At 40.3% G+C, this 17,391-nt stretch overlaps 2 protein-coding genes across 4 annotated transcripts in view; one reads left to right on the top strand and one right to left on the bottom strand.

The window, feature by feature from the left end:
* The window catches only part of klf4 (Kruppel like factor 4), a 66,677-nt gene extending 57,920 nt beyond the window's left edge, over positions 1–8,757 (top strand). The window contains exons 1-6 of one of the 3 annotated variants that reach the window (XM_063889568.1): positions 2,693–2,711; positions 4,046–4,163; positions 4,264–4,378; positions 5,001–5,877; positions 6,415–6,585; positions 7,000–8,757. In XM_063889568.1, coding sequence (XP_063745638.1) covers positions 4,159–4,163; positions 4,264–4,378; positions 5,001–5,877; positions 6,415–6,585; positions 7,000–7,175 — 1,344 coding nt within the window. In that variant the 5' untranslated portion in view covers positions 2,693–2,711; positions 4,046–4,158 and the 3' untranslated portion in view covers positions 7,176–8,757. Of the gene's footprint in view, positions 1–2,692; positions 2,712–3,627; positions 4,164–4,263; positions 4,379–5,000; positions 5,878–6,414; positions 6,586–6,999 lie in introns of those variants that run through there. The other 2 variants (XM_063889567.1, XM_063889569.1) reach the window with 2 other exon arrangements.
* Positions 8,758–9,680: 923 nt separating this feature from the next.
* rad23b (RAD23 homolog B, nucleotide excision repair protein) lies at positions 9,681–15,094 on the bottom strand. Its single transcript, XM_063889570.1, has 10 exons — positions 14,871–15,094; positions 13,859–13,940; positions 13,081–13,160; positions 12,417–12,589; positions 12,250–12,305; positions 11,495–11,622; positions 11,092–11,227; positions 10,852–10,979; positions 10,345–10,527; positions 9,681–10,159 (listed from the first exon to the last, which is right to left on the bottom strand). The coding sequence occupies exons 1-10, from the start codon at positions 14,934–14,936 to the stop codon at positions 10,046–10,048; spliced, it is 1,146 nt and encodes a 381-aa protein (XP_063745640.1). The 5' UTR covers positions 14,937–15,094; the 3' UTR covers positions 9,681–10,045.
* Positions 15,095–17,391: the final 2,297 nt, after the last annotated feature.

Genomic DNA, 17,391 nt, shown 5'->3' on the forward strand with positions numbered 1-17,391 from the left:
GAAGTGTGGCTCCCCTCCATTTCCCCTCCTGACAGAAAGGAAATATTGTAACAGAGTGGGCCGGCGCTGGGCTCTGTTACGTCGCTGGTTAAAAATAACTGGCATATTTAAGGCTGCCGAGGAATCCCAGGGAAGGCAGAGGCTGGACAGCCTGCCGCCCGGCAGGAGCTCTCCTCCCTCGCTGTCTGTTTCTCGCTGATTTCTCGCTCTCGCTGCTTCCTCTTCCTAACCCGTTTTAAACCCTGGACATGACCACGACCACCACCTCATACCTCAACCATATTTTCCAAAGCCCACCACAAAATTATAGGATGTGATAAAAGCCCAGTGTTGGTTGGTTGTATCCAAGCCTGACCGCAGCTCTGTCCAGCTTCAGAGGCTTGGCTGGGATTGTCCAAACAAACAACCCCCACTGACTCAAACCTCAACCATATGCATCCCATCATACAGCACAACTGTCAACCAGACTCGTCTGTTAGCATAGGAGCCCTTTGGAAAACAAATACAGAACTATTTTGTCATGAAGCTGACCAGAGCTAATTTCTTTGACTGTGATGGTTTATATACAATGTTCCACTTGCTAGTGGATGTCTGGACCACAGTAACAGGTGTGAGGAAGTATTTGGGCCTAATAACTTGGTAAAGCTGAACTCCAGACCTGGATCCATCATATATTTTCAGATCGCATAGCAATTCAGATTATTATAGACTGGAAAAAAATGTTTCAGAAGTCATTGCAAAACAAAACAATGGTCGCTCAAATTAATATGCTGTTTAAATCATCATTGGAACATTCATCATATGGGTTAAATTACTCCTTTTTGCCATTTTATATTACTGTTTAAATTGTATGTTTTTGGGACTTTGAAATCTTCAATTATTTCCAATAACCAGAGGAAAGGATTATCACAACTAGACAGGTTGGGCTCCTTGTTGCCTAACCTGTTCAAAGGTCCCTTGGCTTTGAAATGACAGAAAGTTCCTACATATATAATTGCGTTACAGCTAATGTGAGGTGGAGTGGAGCGAAGTGCAGCAAGAGAAATCAAAAAAGCTTGACTAGGCTATCGAGAATTAAGGAAAGAATGAAAGCTATTTTTTAATTGCTGAACAGCATCTGGAAGAGAGCAGTGAAAACCTCAATATCTGGAGTTATGATCCGCTGGTGCTCATATTCACTTGGGTGCTTTCCCGGAGGGGGAACTTATCTGAGGGACACCAGCAAAAACCGTGTCACTCACGTGCATACAGTGGGGGGGAAGCCAAAAGAACTCAAGAGCTGTGGAGTTATTTAACTAACTCTTACATAATACATCAATTTTCACAACCGTGGGACTCCATTACCTGCTGTTTGATCTTGATTTGAATATAAGCTTTCTGAATAGTTTAACCACAGATTATGTCAGCTGCACAGGGGCTGTTTGTAAAATATTCAATGTCTAAGCTAATCAAAACTCTCAGCATGGCCAAGAACAACACCTGACCTCACGTTTTTAAAAGGGTAATTACTTGTCACAGAAGATGCTTGCTCCTCGAGTAAGTGTCATGACATACGCACTTGATCCAAGTACAGAAACAACTTTATCAAGACCTGAATGGGAGGAAAATGTGATCTAAGTATCGAGTTAGTAGTCATCAGTTATCCTTGTTTTTACGACAACATTACATCAATCTTTCCACATCCGAATCTTGCAGTCGCCAATGGCGTAAACATAATGTCAATATCTGGAGCTGTGTAACGTTTACGAATGATTCATTATGTGGGCAGGTTTTCATATTTCTTGCCACTACATACTGTAAATAAATGTTGCATTACCATATCCCACACAAGGGTTTGGTGTGAGTTACTAAATTACCATGACTTCATTGTGTCAGGAAAAGCACACAGCGGTGTCATTTTTCTCTTCCTTTATCTCTTTTCTCTATTCCTCATATTCCTCTATGTCATTCTTGCGATGCAAAGCAAGTCAGTTGTCAAAGTCAAACATTGTTTTCAGGATCATTTTCAAAACCATTATCACCCACCATAAAGAATATGGCTATAATGACATGGCTGCCACTGTGTTTTTACCTCCTGTAGGAAGCAGGTCTTCAAAAACAAGACATGAAGTTTAAACATTGGAGGTGTAAGGCCACGACATCTAACCACACTAATCGGCAGAAGATACTCATATTACTGTTTGAATGGATCAAATATCAAATAAATACTTTATTAATCTCTATTTCTTCTTCTTCTGTCTACGTCGTCTTCTTCTTCTTCTTCTTCTTCTTCTTCTTCTTCTTCGTCGTCTTCGTCTTCGTCTTCGTCTTCGTCTTCTTCTTCCTGTCAATAAAACAAACATTTATAATGAGTCTCCCAACAGGATATACTTTTAATTGACAAGTTCAATTGTAGTCTGTGGTTCCCACATGCTTTTGTTTGCTGACCAAAGACACGCATTCATGCAAACCCTTGAATGAAGACACCAACATACACTGACACTAACTGTGTCCTGTTGAAGTGACGGCATGTTTGTTGACATGCCTAACGGACAAGATCCTGATGCAGCAGGATCAGTGGCTGGCTCTTTGTTTGCTCTTGCACTGAAAACTTGAGTCAATGTGTTTAATTATGTTGGAGAGAGAGAGGGTTGTGTTAGCTCGTGAGCTCTGAGCAAACACTGCTTGGGCTTGATTCAAACCGAACAGTTCTCAGGATTGTATGTTCCCAGGTAAGTTAAGGCTGTCATTCTACCATACATAATGTTCATTATAATTGAGTTTTTTCTCATGGGGCTTTTCTTTTAAAGTCGGCAAGAGTGTGATTTGCAAATAATATAATTTCAATACAATGAGCTCTGTTACGGTTGTTTATATAATAATTGTCACAAAAAGAGCACAAGAAAGACGCATAGCCACCAAAGGTATGAATTATTATTGTATTATTATTAATAATATATATATGGCCACATCATTCCTAATTATTTTCTGTTCTGACAGTTGGTTTTAAAACCGTTACTTATTTGTATATAATTTCATTTTTATTTCATATCCTTGTGTGAATTTGTACTGATTTTTCTCTTCTCATTCTGTTGCTGCATAAACTCTTGAATTTCCCCAAGGGGATTATTAAATGTACATTTTATCTTATTTTATTATGTTGAGACATATCTTTCCTATAAAGGTCATAATCTGACTTCAAAATCGTTTTTAAAACTAGATTATTTTTGAGAATGCTAGCTATGCATAGTTTGACATATAGTTTGTTTGCAGTTCATAGTTTGCCTTAACCTCGTCATGTATAATGTGGAAATGTCGATTTATTTTGCTGCCTGCTTAAAGATGAAAACTCTAAATGTAAAAAAAAAGAGGATATTTTGATAAATATTTAAAACAATATAATCTTGATTTGAAAATGCGTGCATCTGTGCTATGGGGGTGGAATCATATTGCAATCCAGTGGTGTAATGATAACCCAACGTCTACCCACAATACTTTGCTTAATTACTATGAGCTCCGGTAAAATCATTGCACTTGTCTATAATCACAACAAACAAGCATGAATGATAAAGTTTTATTTAATTATGTTATCTATTTATAATGTGCCTTTTATTATTTTTAGGCAGAAGACTACCCTCCAGTTATCGCCATGCCTGCATGTGATCCTCCTAACTTTATTAAATACTCCTCACTGTGATCCTTATGTATGGCAAATATGCTCTTCTTCACCTACATTTTCTCAGGGATCACAGAATAAGGATAGGTGTGGTTGCTATGAATAGGCTACAAACAACCCTCCCTCTCCTCCCCGCTCACCCCAGCCTCCCCCACGTGCTCTCTGCCTTGCGCTAATGTTTTGTATCCAAGCAACGAGGGCGTGGTCTACCATCCTGCTCCAGTTTATTAAGGATACATCTACCGTGACTTCCTCAGTTCAGGCCGCCGGTCCCTGCATGGCAACAGGCGCAAGGGGTTCCCCCGTACGTCGCCTCTCTGTCTTCCCTTACCAAATATCTGTTAGTGTTTATCAATCTGTGTGTCTGCTTCTCCCCGGCGCGTCCTGCAGCGGCAGCATGTCCTGGAATATAGTATAACGCGGAGCAGAAACTTTAAACCCGGGATCTTGAACACAGTGCAGCGAAGATCCGCCGAGAGGACTCCACACACCGATTCTCATTGATGAGGTGTGGACATGAGAAACTTTTCATGCACATTTACCTGTGGACTACTCGCTGTTCCAGGATCACTCCGCAAGGAATTACAATATTTTCTCTTTTATTTCAGGCAGCCTGCAAATGACGTCGAGATGGCTTTAGGGGGTATTCTCCCATCAATTTCCACGTTCGCCATCGCCAGCGGCCCCACTCTAAAGAGCAAATCTATAGGAAGTGCCAATTTAGTAAGTAAATATCTACCATCTGTAAGAGAAATGTGTTACCTGTTTGTTTTTGTTTTGTTTTGTTTTTTTACTGTGTAGTTGTTTTGTGTCGCTCCGGTCTGATTATGCGCAGTCAGAGCTTGACAGCACGCTCTACTGGGGCGTGCACCAGTTTACAGACTCTAGCAGGTTTTTAGCAAGCATGGAGACAGTTAAAGGCGCACATGGGATACTGCACCCTTGCTTAGAAAAACACCCTGACTCTAAATGTTATTATTATTCTTTAGTCAGAGTGAGTTGTTCAATAGGACACACATTGTTTGCTTATATCAAGTGAAACCTATTTAGCCACTAGTGCTTTCCAGTCTCTTTTTGCAAGTGAGAAAATAATGTGTAATATAGGAAGTTCTCTTTGCCAAAAGACACTTGCTCCATTAGACTGAGCTCTGAAGCCGAGCTGTCGAAAATAATCACTCTCCATTACAGATTCTTTAACTCTAAAGGAGACTGATGTCTTTATATATTCAAACAAGCACTGGTACCTAATACAGTGTTATTTTCTCAACGACACTCTGTATCTTTTCCACACGAGCAAGCAGCTTAGAAAAGCACACTCATTAACGCCTCTGTTACTTTCTTGTAGAGATGGAAGGAGGAGTTGTCCCATCTTAAGAAACCCAGTGTGCCAACCGGAAGCAGCCGCTCGGACCCAGACCGTCCCACTGCCCCCAGCACAACAAGCCCCAGCATGTCCAAGAAGGAAGCAGAGCCTGACCTGGACTTGGACTACGACTTTATTCTTTCTAACTCTATTCTGCAACAACAACAACAACAACAACAACAGCAGCAGCAGCAGCAACAACAACAGCAGGAGGAGGCTATGGCATGCAGCTCTGCACAGACTCTGTCTCCTTCCCCGAGCTCTTACTCCTCATCTTACCCTCTCCCCTCCCCTCAGGACACTGCCAGTGATCTCCTTTACACCATTCCAGACATCAGCGACGTCTCGCCCTCTGGAGGCTTTGTGGCAGAGCTCATGAGACCCGAGTTGGACCCGGCATACCTCCACCCCACCAGCCTCCACGGCAAATTTGTGGTAAAGACAACAATGGACATGGGGGAATACAGCCAAGGCGTGAATGTAAGCAAGGCCTGCGTTGCTGCTGTGTCAGACCCAACTCCTCCTCGTGTCTCGCCGTCCTTTGCGTGCCACAGGATAAAGCAGGAGAACCACAGTGACTGCATCATCTCGCAGCCCATCGACCTGCACCTGGGCCGAGGGAGCCAGCAGCAGCGCCCATGCCAGTTGGAGCTGCATTGCTTCCCAGGTGGGGGGAGGTCCATGACAGGCGGCAGGTTATCCTCATCCTCGTCCCTCTCACCGGACCATCCTCTCAGCCGGGAGCACCAGATCCTAGGACATCCCCACACTCAGATCCCTCTAACTCCCCAGGGATACCACCATAGCTCCCCGCAGGGCTACAACTCCTTCCCTCAGCCATCCTCCCTGCAGTACCAAGGTCAGAACACATTTATTTTCCTCATTATTTAGAACATATTTATATCCTTATTGTAATCTCTTGTAACTACAAAGTCAGTAACTTAAATGTAGGAAGAAAACGGATACGGCAACAGGAATATAAAGTCTGTAGTCGATTTAAAAACCACCTTAAAGTTCAAAAGGATTGAAACCTTCATCCCATGGTGTTGTTCGACTAACTTTTTTTCTTCATAAAGATCTTTAAACCAGACATGAAAGGAGATTACCAGATGTTTAACAAAATATACCAATTAGTTGTTTTCATACATTTATTTTCAATTGTTGTGTTCTTTAACATTTTACACTTTTAGCTTTTAAGACGATTTTATTTTGCATCTTAAAGTTGATAGAAGAGCAACATAATTAACAGAGAAATGTTGCAACTCCTACAATATACCGACCTATGCATCTGAATGAATGAAATGCTCTTTTCCGATAAGATCTTCCTTGTTGTTCAAGAACTTAAACACTGTACATTGTTACCGTGATGATGACTATGATGCTTTTGACCCCCCAGATCCCCTCATGATCTCCAGTGGGGATTGCTTACCGGAGGAACCAAAGCCTAAACGCGGCAGGCGCTCCTGGCCGAGGAAGAGAGTCGCCACACACACTTGTGACTATGTTGGCTGTGGCAAAACGTACACTAAGAGCTCCCACCTCAAAGCACATCACCGCACACACACAGGTATGTAACTGTATGTTTTTGTCCGCCTTATATATCTGGTGTGAATAAATGATGACACGTGCAGGTAGCTTTTTAATATATTTATTTTAACTAACTGTTTAATGCAGCATTTTCCTACTATTTTCATTGGACAGAGCTAATTAATACCCAAAACAAACACGTCACAGCGAATGATCAAGTCATCTATGGGGGTTATATGGGTGGGGGGAGGGGACTTGTTTGGCAGGTGCTGTGAAACAGGTTGACGCTGATCCCTGCTCAAATACAAACCCCAGGCATATTAACTTGGCCTTTTATACACTAGCTGTAAGACAGCACAGACCACTTTTCTGCTGGAGGGGAAGAAGGTTGGGCCAGTGTTACTTCAGGGTTGGCACTAACTGCTCCATGTGTGTATTGTGTTTTCCATCAAAGGGGAGAAGCCTTACCACTGCGACTGGGAGGGCTGCGGTTGGAAGTTTGCACGTTCGGACGAGCTCACACGCCACTACAGGAAACACACGGGCCACCGGCCGTTTCAGTGTCAGAAATGTGACCGGGCCTTCTCAAGGTCAGACCACCTCGCTCTACATATGAAGAGACACTTATGAGACTTGCCGATGAATGAAGGCTCCAAAGAAAGACACAAACATGTTAGAAGCAACCCTGACTTACACAATTTTTTTTAAACCATAATTTGCCTTCAAGCCGTTGTCAAGCAACGAGACAAGCTGTGGTGTTCACGGCATAAACAGAGGGTGTGCAGGTGACTTGAAAAGAACTTCCAGTCGGGGTTGTAAACTTTTATGAAAGGGACCAAACTGGAATTTGTCTTATTTAACCGACAAAACTTGGAGGACCAGGTGCCAACAGCTTTTAACTGGAAATGTATTTCTGTCAGGGAAACCAGGAGCAACAGACAAACATCTCCAGAGGCCTTACACCAGCAACATGCCAATATAGGCTCTGTTATCAACTACACACTGTTCAAAATACTGTATTAATTAAGAAATCTATATTTATATAACCATTTCACCTGCAATGCCATAGATTTCAGGTACAATGTTAATTTATAGAGAAAGGTGCTCAGTGACTCTGAAGAAGGTTTTTTTTAATTAAAGAAAGGTACCAAAGATTAAGGAACATATACAAAAGGGTGAACACTATGAAAAAGTGCCATATGGTTGTTTGTGTGTTTCTCAGAAACCTCTCTTCCACAATCTGACTCCAATCAGGTGAACACTTCACTTTTAAATGGTGATGGCAATCTTCAATGCACTGCAGTTGCAAAGTGCAATAATTTATGTGAGACATTCATATTTTTGTATTGAATGAGTAACTCTGAACAAAAAGATTTTTGTTTATAGCCAAAATATGTAATATAATCTTGAATTTTGTACATTTGTAAATAGAAATGCTTTGTTAATGTTTTGTATTTTACACTATATTAAAATAAAATGTATTTGAAATAAGAAAATGATAATGACCTTTATACTATTCAAGCGAAAAGACATCCTGTATTTCCCTGGTAGTGTAACCGAGAAGCAGATTTAAATGGCAGCTCACACACAATATGACAATGATACAACATGATAATAGCGGTATCGCCACAGGCAAACTATCACAATGTTGCCGTTAAAAAGATTTAAAAAACCTCTCCTACAATGTCCTATTTCCATGGGGTTCTCTTTTCACCTGTCAATGGGAAGAATAGGGAGGACAACCGAGTTACTGGCTGACATTCAGAGATGACACCAAATCTGCTGAAGCTCTCAGGTGCACAACATGAAAAACCTCAAAGATGCAGCAGAGAGATCGTGTTTGGAAATGATTCAGCATCATGTAATCTATCCAGCTATATGCTTTGTTTCCACAACATTTTAAATGATAATATTTAAGATTGTTGCATAGTGCTTTACCGATGCTAATAGTTTGGTTTTTTCTCCCCACATGGTTCTTAACAGAAAATATTGGTCATGATTTGGTAAAAACCAAAACAAGACAAGCTTCTTTTTGATGCGTAACTAAACTTTTCTAATTATTTTAAATATGATCTAAAGTGCTGATGTGGAATAAACAGTTATTTATTTATTTCCGAAATTAAAGTCTTAAAGTTAATTCATACACAGCTTAAACATATATATAATGTATTAGTAGTAGTGACAAATGCATTAAAAAAAATCAACCAATGTATATGCGTCTCTAAAATATGTATTTACTGTGAATAAAGTGAGCTAGTAAAATGTAGGCACCATTATACTTGAACTATTAGTTAATATAAACGGTCAAAATAACAGAAATCTCTTATATTCACTTATTCTGTGGCATACAGCTCACAGACTCTTGAGACATGCTCTGGTCTCTGTTGCCCCCTACAGGTCACTTCAGTTTGCAGCACACTCAGCGTTTATTCTTAAATGGAGAATTGAGGAAAGTCCCTTTTCTACATTTCAGAAGGCATTAACAACACTGAGGTAACCTGCAAAATATAAGCAGTCGGTTACATGCAGATTATTCTCTACTTTTAAGAGTGAACTTGACATACATTCATTATGATTTAATTATAGTCAGTTTAATCATAACCTACCAATAAATAATGTAAAAATAGACTGAAGGTTGTAGCTAAGGCAGTACAAATCAATCAACAACAAATCTGACCCTAATCTCAACACCGACGCAATGCACGTCATTGTATTCAAGCTACAAGGCTTAAAAGGTGCAATGTTATTAACTTTGTCTTTTTAAACAACTATATACATATAGGGGATGTTTATGTACTAGGAAACTCCCCAAAAATTCTAACTTAAGACTATCGACTTTGCCTCAACACCTAAAAATGAAATTCAATACTGCATAGGAGCAGTTTACTCCAAAGTGTTTAAAGTTAAGCGTCTCGTTCCGACTTCATATTTAAGTCACTCCATGTAATTACAGCAGGATAGGCAGTCCTCATCTTTTAATTACTTTATTTTACTGTTAAATTCATTTAAATTAAATCCTACCACACGCATGTAAAGTTCATGCATGTAAAACAGCTTCTTCGCATCGCTCCTGCCCACGCTGTTGATTCACATGCAGATGACGGGTGAAAAAATAACCAGTGAAATACATGTTGCTTGTTTGTTGTGCACAGCTTTAATTTTTCAAATCTCCATTACATGTCAACTTAAAAAAAACAGAACAATAAGAGTGCATGAATACTGTCAGATCTACCCCAAACAAACTTCACTTATGTGACACATTTTGCAAACCATAATCATTAACTAAAGTTTAAAAAAAGTGATTTCTGATGCAAGTATTGTACTTAAATTGTTCCTCCATTATAACTCATCACCAACAACAGCCTGTCCTTGTTCACCAGCTGATAATGATCCAGTGTTATGAGTAAAAATCTTGGAAATGTATAAGGCTTGTTTTGTTGTTGTACACATATTTAGCAATCAAAAAGTAAAAGGAATAAGAAAAAGGTCAAAATGAGAATCTAATCATCTTCAAAGTTCTGTTGTAAAAGGAAGTTGGCTGCCAAGTTCTCGTTCTTCTCACAAGCGAAGTAGGCCTGTATAACGAGTCCTTCTGGAAATCCTAAAGCTTTTAGCTGCAAAGAGAGAAGAGTTGCACGTTAGCCAAACAATACCTAAGGATATATGCTACGTGTTACTGGTCTCTACTAGGTCGAACATCTAATTAATGACTGTTTTAGCATCATTGTCACAGTTGTGCATCCTATTAAAGCTCTTCTAGGAAAGCAGTTCTGAGCTTCTGACAGAGACAGTGCCTCACCCTCTCAATGGCCTCTTTCTCCTGTGGCGTGACCTGGATGTAGCTCATCTGACTCCCGCCTGCTGCATCACCTGCAATCCCTCCGGCTCCCCCTGCTCCTCCCGCTCCACCACCTGCCGGCACCGCCTCTGTATTGGGTTCGTTCAGCATCTGGATGAACTGCTCTTGGTGGCTGCTGATCTCCTGCACCGTAAACAAAAACAGTTTAGACACGGACAGCGGAGGCATAGAAACTGTTCAATGTTCCTTGACAATAACTGAAGCGGAGCAAGAGAATATTCAGAACAAAAAACAATAATTGGCAAGGAATCTCTGGACTACCCCACAAAATGTTAAATCCTGTCTTCTAACTGCTTAAGATTTTAGGGCCTCAATCCGTCCCAAGTCGTCACTGAGATCATATTTTCAAACAAAGCTTAGGATATTGTACGACTTATCAAAGAGTAATACTCCTCATGGTTACTGAGCTCCATTGCTGTAACCATGAACATTGTGTTGAGGCCCCACCTGCAGCAACTCTGGGTTTTCCCTGCCGATCTCCTGCAGCAGCGCAGGAAGCAGAGCGGCATTCTGCTGGATCAGCTGACGCATCACGTGGAACTGGGGCTGATTTCTGAGGAAATTCAGGGGGTTACCTGAAACAATGGGAAGTCAGTCAGACCTTGAGCAACAAAAAGACACAGATTATTTAAAAACTAAAATATGTTGGTTTACTAATGCCGTTGAAAAATATTATGGGCAGCGTACCTCCCCCAGCACTTGGTGAGGAGCCAGTGTTGGCGGGAAGGCTAATCCCACCTATGGGTGCAGAAGAAACTCCACTCACTGGAGGCACCACCGCTTCAGGCCCTGCTGCAAGGCCTGAATCTCTGCCTGGAATACCCTGGAAAGAAAAGATTAAATATGATAAAACAGTAAATTGATGTCACACTTTGATTGTGAGTCACATGATTGCTTGTACTTCATGTCATACACACATTTTAGGATTCTGATTATTAGGAAAGCAACTCAAGAGTTCAGGGGTGGAACATTTGTCATGATTGTCACTGGAAGGTAAACTAAAACCTACATATTTTAAAAGGCTCTGCATGTATATGATCCAGCAATCTACTCTTAGACACATTTGCTTTTGCCACAGACTACTTCTCACCGTGAGCAGGTACTCCACCGCTCTGTCGGGGTTGTTGAAGCTCGCTCTCAGAGCTGCCACCACCTGCTCCCTCTCGTAGCCCATGAGCATCATCTCGTTCACCATGGCATCATATGATGAGCCCGTCACTAAAGGGATACACCAACCAGGACATAATCAGATAATTAGGGACTTACACCAAATCACGTTTGATTGGAAAAAAAAAGAGATGCTGCCTACATGTTTTAAAGGTTTCATGAAACAAGTCAAATGTAGTACTATGAGAGCATGATAGATCAATGTTTCAGTTGAACACAACTCTAATGCGCAACAGGGGACGAGCATTGTAGGAGGTAGCATACATACAAAGATCAATTTCCTACCATGTCCCTTAAAAACAAACAGTCTGCCTCAAAAGCTGGAACCATCAATGAGTCATAATAATTACAGGATTTGCTCTGAGCAAAGCAATATCTTAGGGGCTAAAAGCGTGTGGCCACAGGGAACTGTGGGATTATGTTTCGGCCGAGCTGCAGTATCCATCTGTTTATTGATTTAAATAAATCCCTGTAAGTATGATCCAGATATTCACAAGACAACAGGGTTGACCAAAATGAAACCTGGTTTGCATTGGGGTGCACAGATTCATCTAACAAAAGATTAGGCCCAAAGGAATTGAGTGAAAAACAATATTGTTGTCTAAAAGGGTGTGGTACTTGTTATATCATATCTACAATAACATTTATTCAGATCTTATAAATAAAATGTAGCCTTACCTAGATTTGAAACTGCCTCATCAATCAGGCTTGTGTTTGTCGAGGCCTCAGAGCTTCTATAAGAGAAAAACAGATCTTGTGTGAGGCGTGATCTGAACGATGCACCTCAAGAGAAGACGCACTGACAGCAGATAAATATCTAGAGACACACTCCAACCTATCCTTACCCAACGGTGGACGCTGGTTCAGCAGCTGAAGACGGCTTCGCCTCAGGTTTGTCGTCTGTAGAGGAGCGCTCTGCTGCGGTGTCAGAGCTGGTTGATGAGGCTGAAGCAGAAGCTGCAGCGCTGGGAGCTGAGGTGGTAGGTGAAGCCTGAGGAGCGGCTGAGGCTGCTTTAGCCTGCGAGACAATATTTCACATCAGAAACACATTTACATTCTCCTGTATTGCTCTGGCAGGAAGAAAGTGTGTGTGTGTGTGTGTTTCCGTGTGTGTAGAAAGCAGTAACTTTATAGCTGTGAACGTAGCAGTTGATTGTGTGTTTAGTTTAGGCTGTAAATTAATTCTGACACCGCAAATCCCAAGCCACAGAAAGACGTGTGCTTGGTGTTCATAGTTCAATGATACTTCATATTCATAACAGCCTCATGATTTACTTTCATTTTCAATATAGATTAATCTTTCATTTAGAAAATGTCAGTAAAAAGGGAAAATGTTAATCATATGTCCAAGGTCATGCATTTAAAAGTGTTGTTTTGCCAAAGATAATCCGCTAAATATGACTTAAAACAGAGAGAAAGCAAGAAATGTTCATATTTTAGGGGCGTTAACAGTAGTTTTAGAATTCTCAACTCCTAAAATATTAATGAAACCATTTTTAATATACAAACCTTTGTCACCATGACGACCACAAAGTTCTTCTCATTGATATTGTATTCTTTGAGGGCTGTGTCATCGCTGAGGACTTTACCTGTAAAAAATAAATCAGATAAAGGAGTCACAATGCTCTTGGCTATACCTGACATGAACTTTGTACCATTAAGAAAGCAACAATAGAAGGTATCATATGTAAACACTGAATAGAAGGTTGTAGAGTCGAGAAACCGCATGCTTTTGTAACGCATCTGATTCCTTTTGTAGCATTGTTTTTAAATGTGCGTATATGTCTGTGAAGCCTCTTTAAGTAGGTCAGAAAACCCCAGTATCTAGATGCTACAATATGTGATGCATAAACAGTGCCTATAACATTTATTTGGGCATCCTTTGCATCAGTAACCCGAGATTGTACCAGAGATTTTATTACATCAGTACAATATTACTGAGGGTCTAAAATTAATGAATAAACAAAATATCTTCACTTTCAAAGAAAAGTTAAACAAATCCAGTATGAAGACATCACAATTCAACAGCTAATATAGATAACATTTGTGACAAGCTCACTGTCACCGTACACAATACATCACAAAATAGAAACCAGTATAAATCAGGAGAAACTAATAGCACACATCATTTGCTAAGCTACCTCCTCTTCAGTATCAGCATAACAAATGTATTGCTCAGGTCACTAAACGCTGAGCTGGGTTATAGCTCACAAAACAAAAATACACTTAAGCAAAAGGCATGTTTTGGGGTACATTTCTTGTGGGTTAAAAATAGACTGGAACATACCAGCATATATCAGCTTTAGTCCACCCACTGAAAAATGTTCCTTCCCTTTCTCCTGTTCAATCTTCTCTTTCAAAGCCTTCACCTGTAAAAAAACAAAAAAAAACACACACATTTATCAAAGGCATGATTTTGTTATCCTTGTATAAAACATAATAAAATAATACGAGTTATATTTCCCGCCAGCACCATTTCGCCCAGCCCTAACTTAAGCACGAGTTAGAAAATAAAGTCCAAAGTGTGCTTCATAAAGCTGGAGTTGAAAATGTATATCCAAACACTGAATGCTTCACAACTACGTAGCATAACGACTTTTAATTAAATTGATCTAAGACCAGGTTAATAAAACTTAGTTTTCACGAGTATATTAATAAGTGAGTTAGTTAACTATGGTGGCTTACTTCACATAACGTTAGCCACATGCAAACTCATCGAAAGTAACGTGTCAAAGATGCTTTCTTTAAATAAAAGGGGGGAAAGAGTTGTATTAAAAATGAACAGTATATTTGGACATTAATAGCAAGTAAATTAAAGTAATTGAACCAAACAACGTTTAGTGCTGGTTTATAACGTTACCAACTGCACCAAATTAGCATTAACGTTATCTTGAACCTTGTAATCCTACTGCCTCCTACATGTATCTCATTACAATTTATTCCACAGAAAATGAACTGTCCTAATATACAACAACTCACAAACACTAAACGCGAGCCCACGGTAATGATACCTTGTCACCCCCATCTAGAACCATAGGTGGGCTACGGCTAAATGCTGACAATACAAACTACTTTGGTGACCAGTATTAATTAAATGGCGCCTATCCGTCTCAAGTCCGAATCAAATGAATGCCACATAAATCCCAACAGCTATACGAGCTAAAATATATCAGTGGTGTTTAGGCAGACCCGTCTATCGATCATCTTATTTGAAATAGTCAAAAAATAAAGTCCTCGGTTCCAGCACATATCCATCCCCCACTCCACCCCCCTCACGGAGGCATGGTTTCAACTCTCACCGTCTCCTCTTCATCGATGTCGACTTTGAACGTCTGCTGTTGTAAGGTTTTCAAAGTTATCTGCATTTTGTCGGCAGAGTTGTTATCCCCAGGCTAAGTTTGAAGGTTGTAGATCCAACTTGCGAGAAGCTTGTGTGTTTTTGTTGGCTCATTACAAGCTGTCAGCCGCCATGACTTTTTGCCTTTCTTCTTCTATGTAACATACTAAAGCTGCAGCACTCCTACTGGTTTTCCTTAACTCTGCAGCCAAAAGGCCATTTCTAAAACTGTTCCTAACTTCTCGCCATATCTGATTTTAAAAGATCCAATTAAAAATAAAAGTTTTGTATACAACTTCAGAAAAAATAAGTCCTCTTTATGTGCCCTTTCTTGGTGTTATAATATATGTCATTTTGGATTGCTATTACTGAAACTAATATTTGAGCTACATTTAAATGCTGTAGTTTATCATATGAAGCCATTATCCACCTCATAAATGCTACCGTTGGATAGTTTTGTATATATTATTAAAGAGCCCTGTCAAAGGACAACATCTTATAAACTGATCATATGTTGTTCATTTAAATTCACTATGTGCAAAGAAAGTACTAACTATAAGTGTTGCTAAACGGAGGCCTATTAGAGTCAAAAGCATAAAACCTGCCTTTGAAATGGAGTGTGGTAGAGCTGGTAAGTATAATGAAGACATATCCCTCTTATATCATGAATACTTACTATCTTAATATTACATGCACCCTAATCAGAATCAGAATACCTTTAATCGTCCCACAGAGGGGAAATTTTCATTATTACAGCAGAAAGAGCCAAATTCAGCTTAATATTACACACAAGATACTATATATATATATATATAATATATATACAAGAATCCCACAATTTACAAAATACACAAAAATAAAAGTACAGCAGCCAGATATGTATTACACAGTTATTAACACAATAGGGGGTGTTATAGTCAGGGTTTTTATATGTGTGGGGGTCTACTGAGGGCCAATGATGGTTATAGAGTCTGACCACTGCAGGAATGAAGGACCGCGGGTGCAGTAGTGATAAGCTAAAAATATACTCTCACAAACACACACATGGCTGATTTAGGGTGTACTATTGAACAGTAATGTCGTGTTTATGGCATGTATTGATCAGTTCATTCATTTCTGTTTTGTACTCTTTGACACAGTGTGAACTTTTAATTTACATGTGACGAAAACATATACTTATTGAGCTTCTTAAGACAAACATTGGTGGTGCAAAGTTGCTTCTATTACTGAACTTGAGTTAGTGTTTTAAGCTGTCAACACAAACAATTCAAGGTCCTTCAAGTATGGATGAATTTCAATATTACCCTTTCAGCACTCTGTATTCAGAGGCTTTATTGACTTCTGTCTCACATGCTGCACAGCTCTCTGAGAGGACTGTTAAGTGTGGGAGATAATATGCTTGAACTCAAAGGGGTCTCTTCCTCAGACCACTTCTCCCTTATTCTCATATCTCTCAACCTCTCTTTCTATCACCGTATGTGTGAATCTGTTTATCTCCCACTCCTCTTAACTGTCTCTGCACTTCTGCCACTCATACCCTCCTCCCCCTCTCTTATCATCCAGTTATTACGACAGGGGCAGTGCTCTTTCCTGCTTTGGCCCGAGCGCACTCTCATAAGGCATTCCTTATGTTGCTCCACTCAGCAGCAGCAGCAGCAGAAGCAGCAGCCGCAGCAGCAGAAGCAGCGGCAGTGTCCTCCTTTCCCCTCTCCTCACTGTGGCTGTGCCTCTTGCTCCTGTCTCCAGGGGTCGTCAGTCTGCCATCAGGCCCCCTCTGAAGTGGTGAGCCACAGAGATTACAGGCTAATCCCTAGTGACTTGAAGATATTTTTAAGAGATGATGTTAGACATGTGAAATAAAGACTTGGCCCCTTCTAAAAGAGGCAGAAGAGGAAATTCAGAGGACATGTGTGACAGATAGACGTATCCAAGTGCCGCTTGGGAGATGTTGAGAAAATACCAACAGTGAAATAAAAGCAAAAGGATAGCCTGCTGATTTCCAGGACAAGTGGTTTTGGGAGCAAGAGCTGCAACATTTCATGCATGTACATTACACAGACACACAAAGACGTACACAACACACACTGGCATTTGCATGGTTTGTGGTTTTGGTCAGGGCAGCTCTTACGGAGTGTGGAGGGGAGTGAAGACAGAGAGAGAGAAACAGAGGGGTGGAAGGGTGTAACACAGACTGAAGGCCACTGAGATGCCTTCTCAGCCCCAAGCTATTTCCTGTGTACGAGCTGCTGGGACTATTATTGGTTGTTTCAAGGGCTCTGTGGACATGTTACAGAGGAAATCCTACAGTATATGTCACTAAAACGAGAAAACAACAAACAAGAGCTAGAAACAGCTTCTGCTTAGGAGAATCCCACTCAATATGAATCTCCCAAGTAAAACATCACTTTTATTTGTTAAATGTGATAGTTTCTTAAATCTGATCTGATAATAAAAAAAACTCATGTTGGATGGCAACTTGCATT

The sequence above is a fragment of the Eleginops maclovinus genome, chromosome 8 (assembly GCF_036324505.1).
Source record: "Eleginops maclovinus isolate JMC-PN-2008 ecotype Puerto Natales chromosome 8, JC_Emac_rtc_rv5, whole genome shotgun sequence".
NCBI classification, from domain to species: Eukaryota; Metazoa; Chordata; class Actinopteri; order Perciformes; family Eleginopidae; genus Eleginops; species Eleginops maclovinus.

Bases quoted from the DNA above. Each gene is read 5' to 3' on its own strand.
- rad23b (XM_063889570.1), bottom strand. From the start codon at position 14,936: ATGCAGATAACTTTGAAAACCTTACAACAGCAGACGTTCAAAGTCGAC. The intron at 12,590-13,080 runs GTTTGTATATTA...ATTGTCTCGCAG, and splicing joins TGGTCGTCATGGTGACAAAG to GCTAAAGCAGCCTCAGCCGC. The intron at 10,160-10,344 runs GTGAGGCACTGT...CTCTCTTTGCAG, and splicing joins AGAAAGAGGCCATTGAGAGG to CTAAAAGCTTTAGGATTTCC.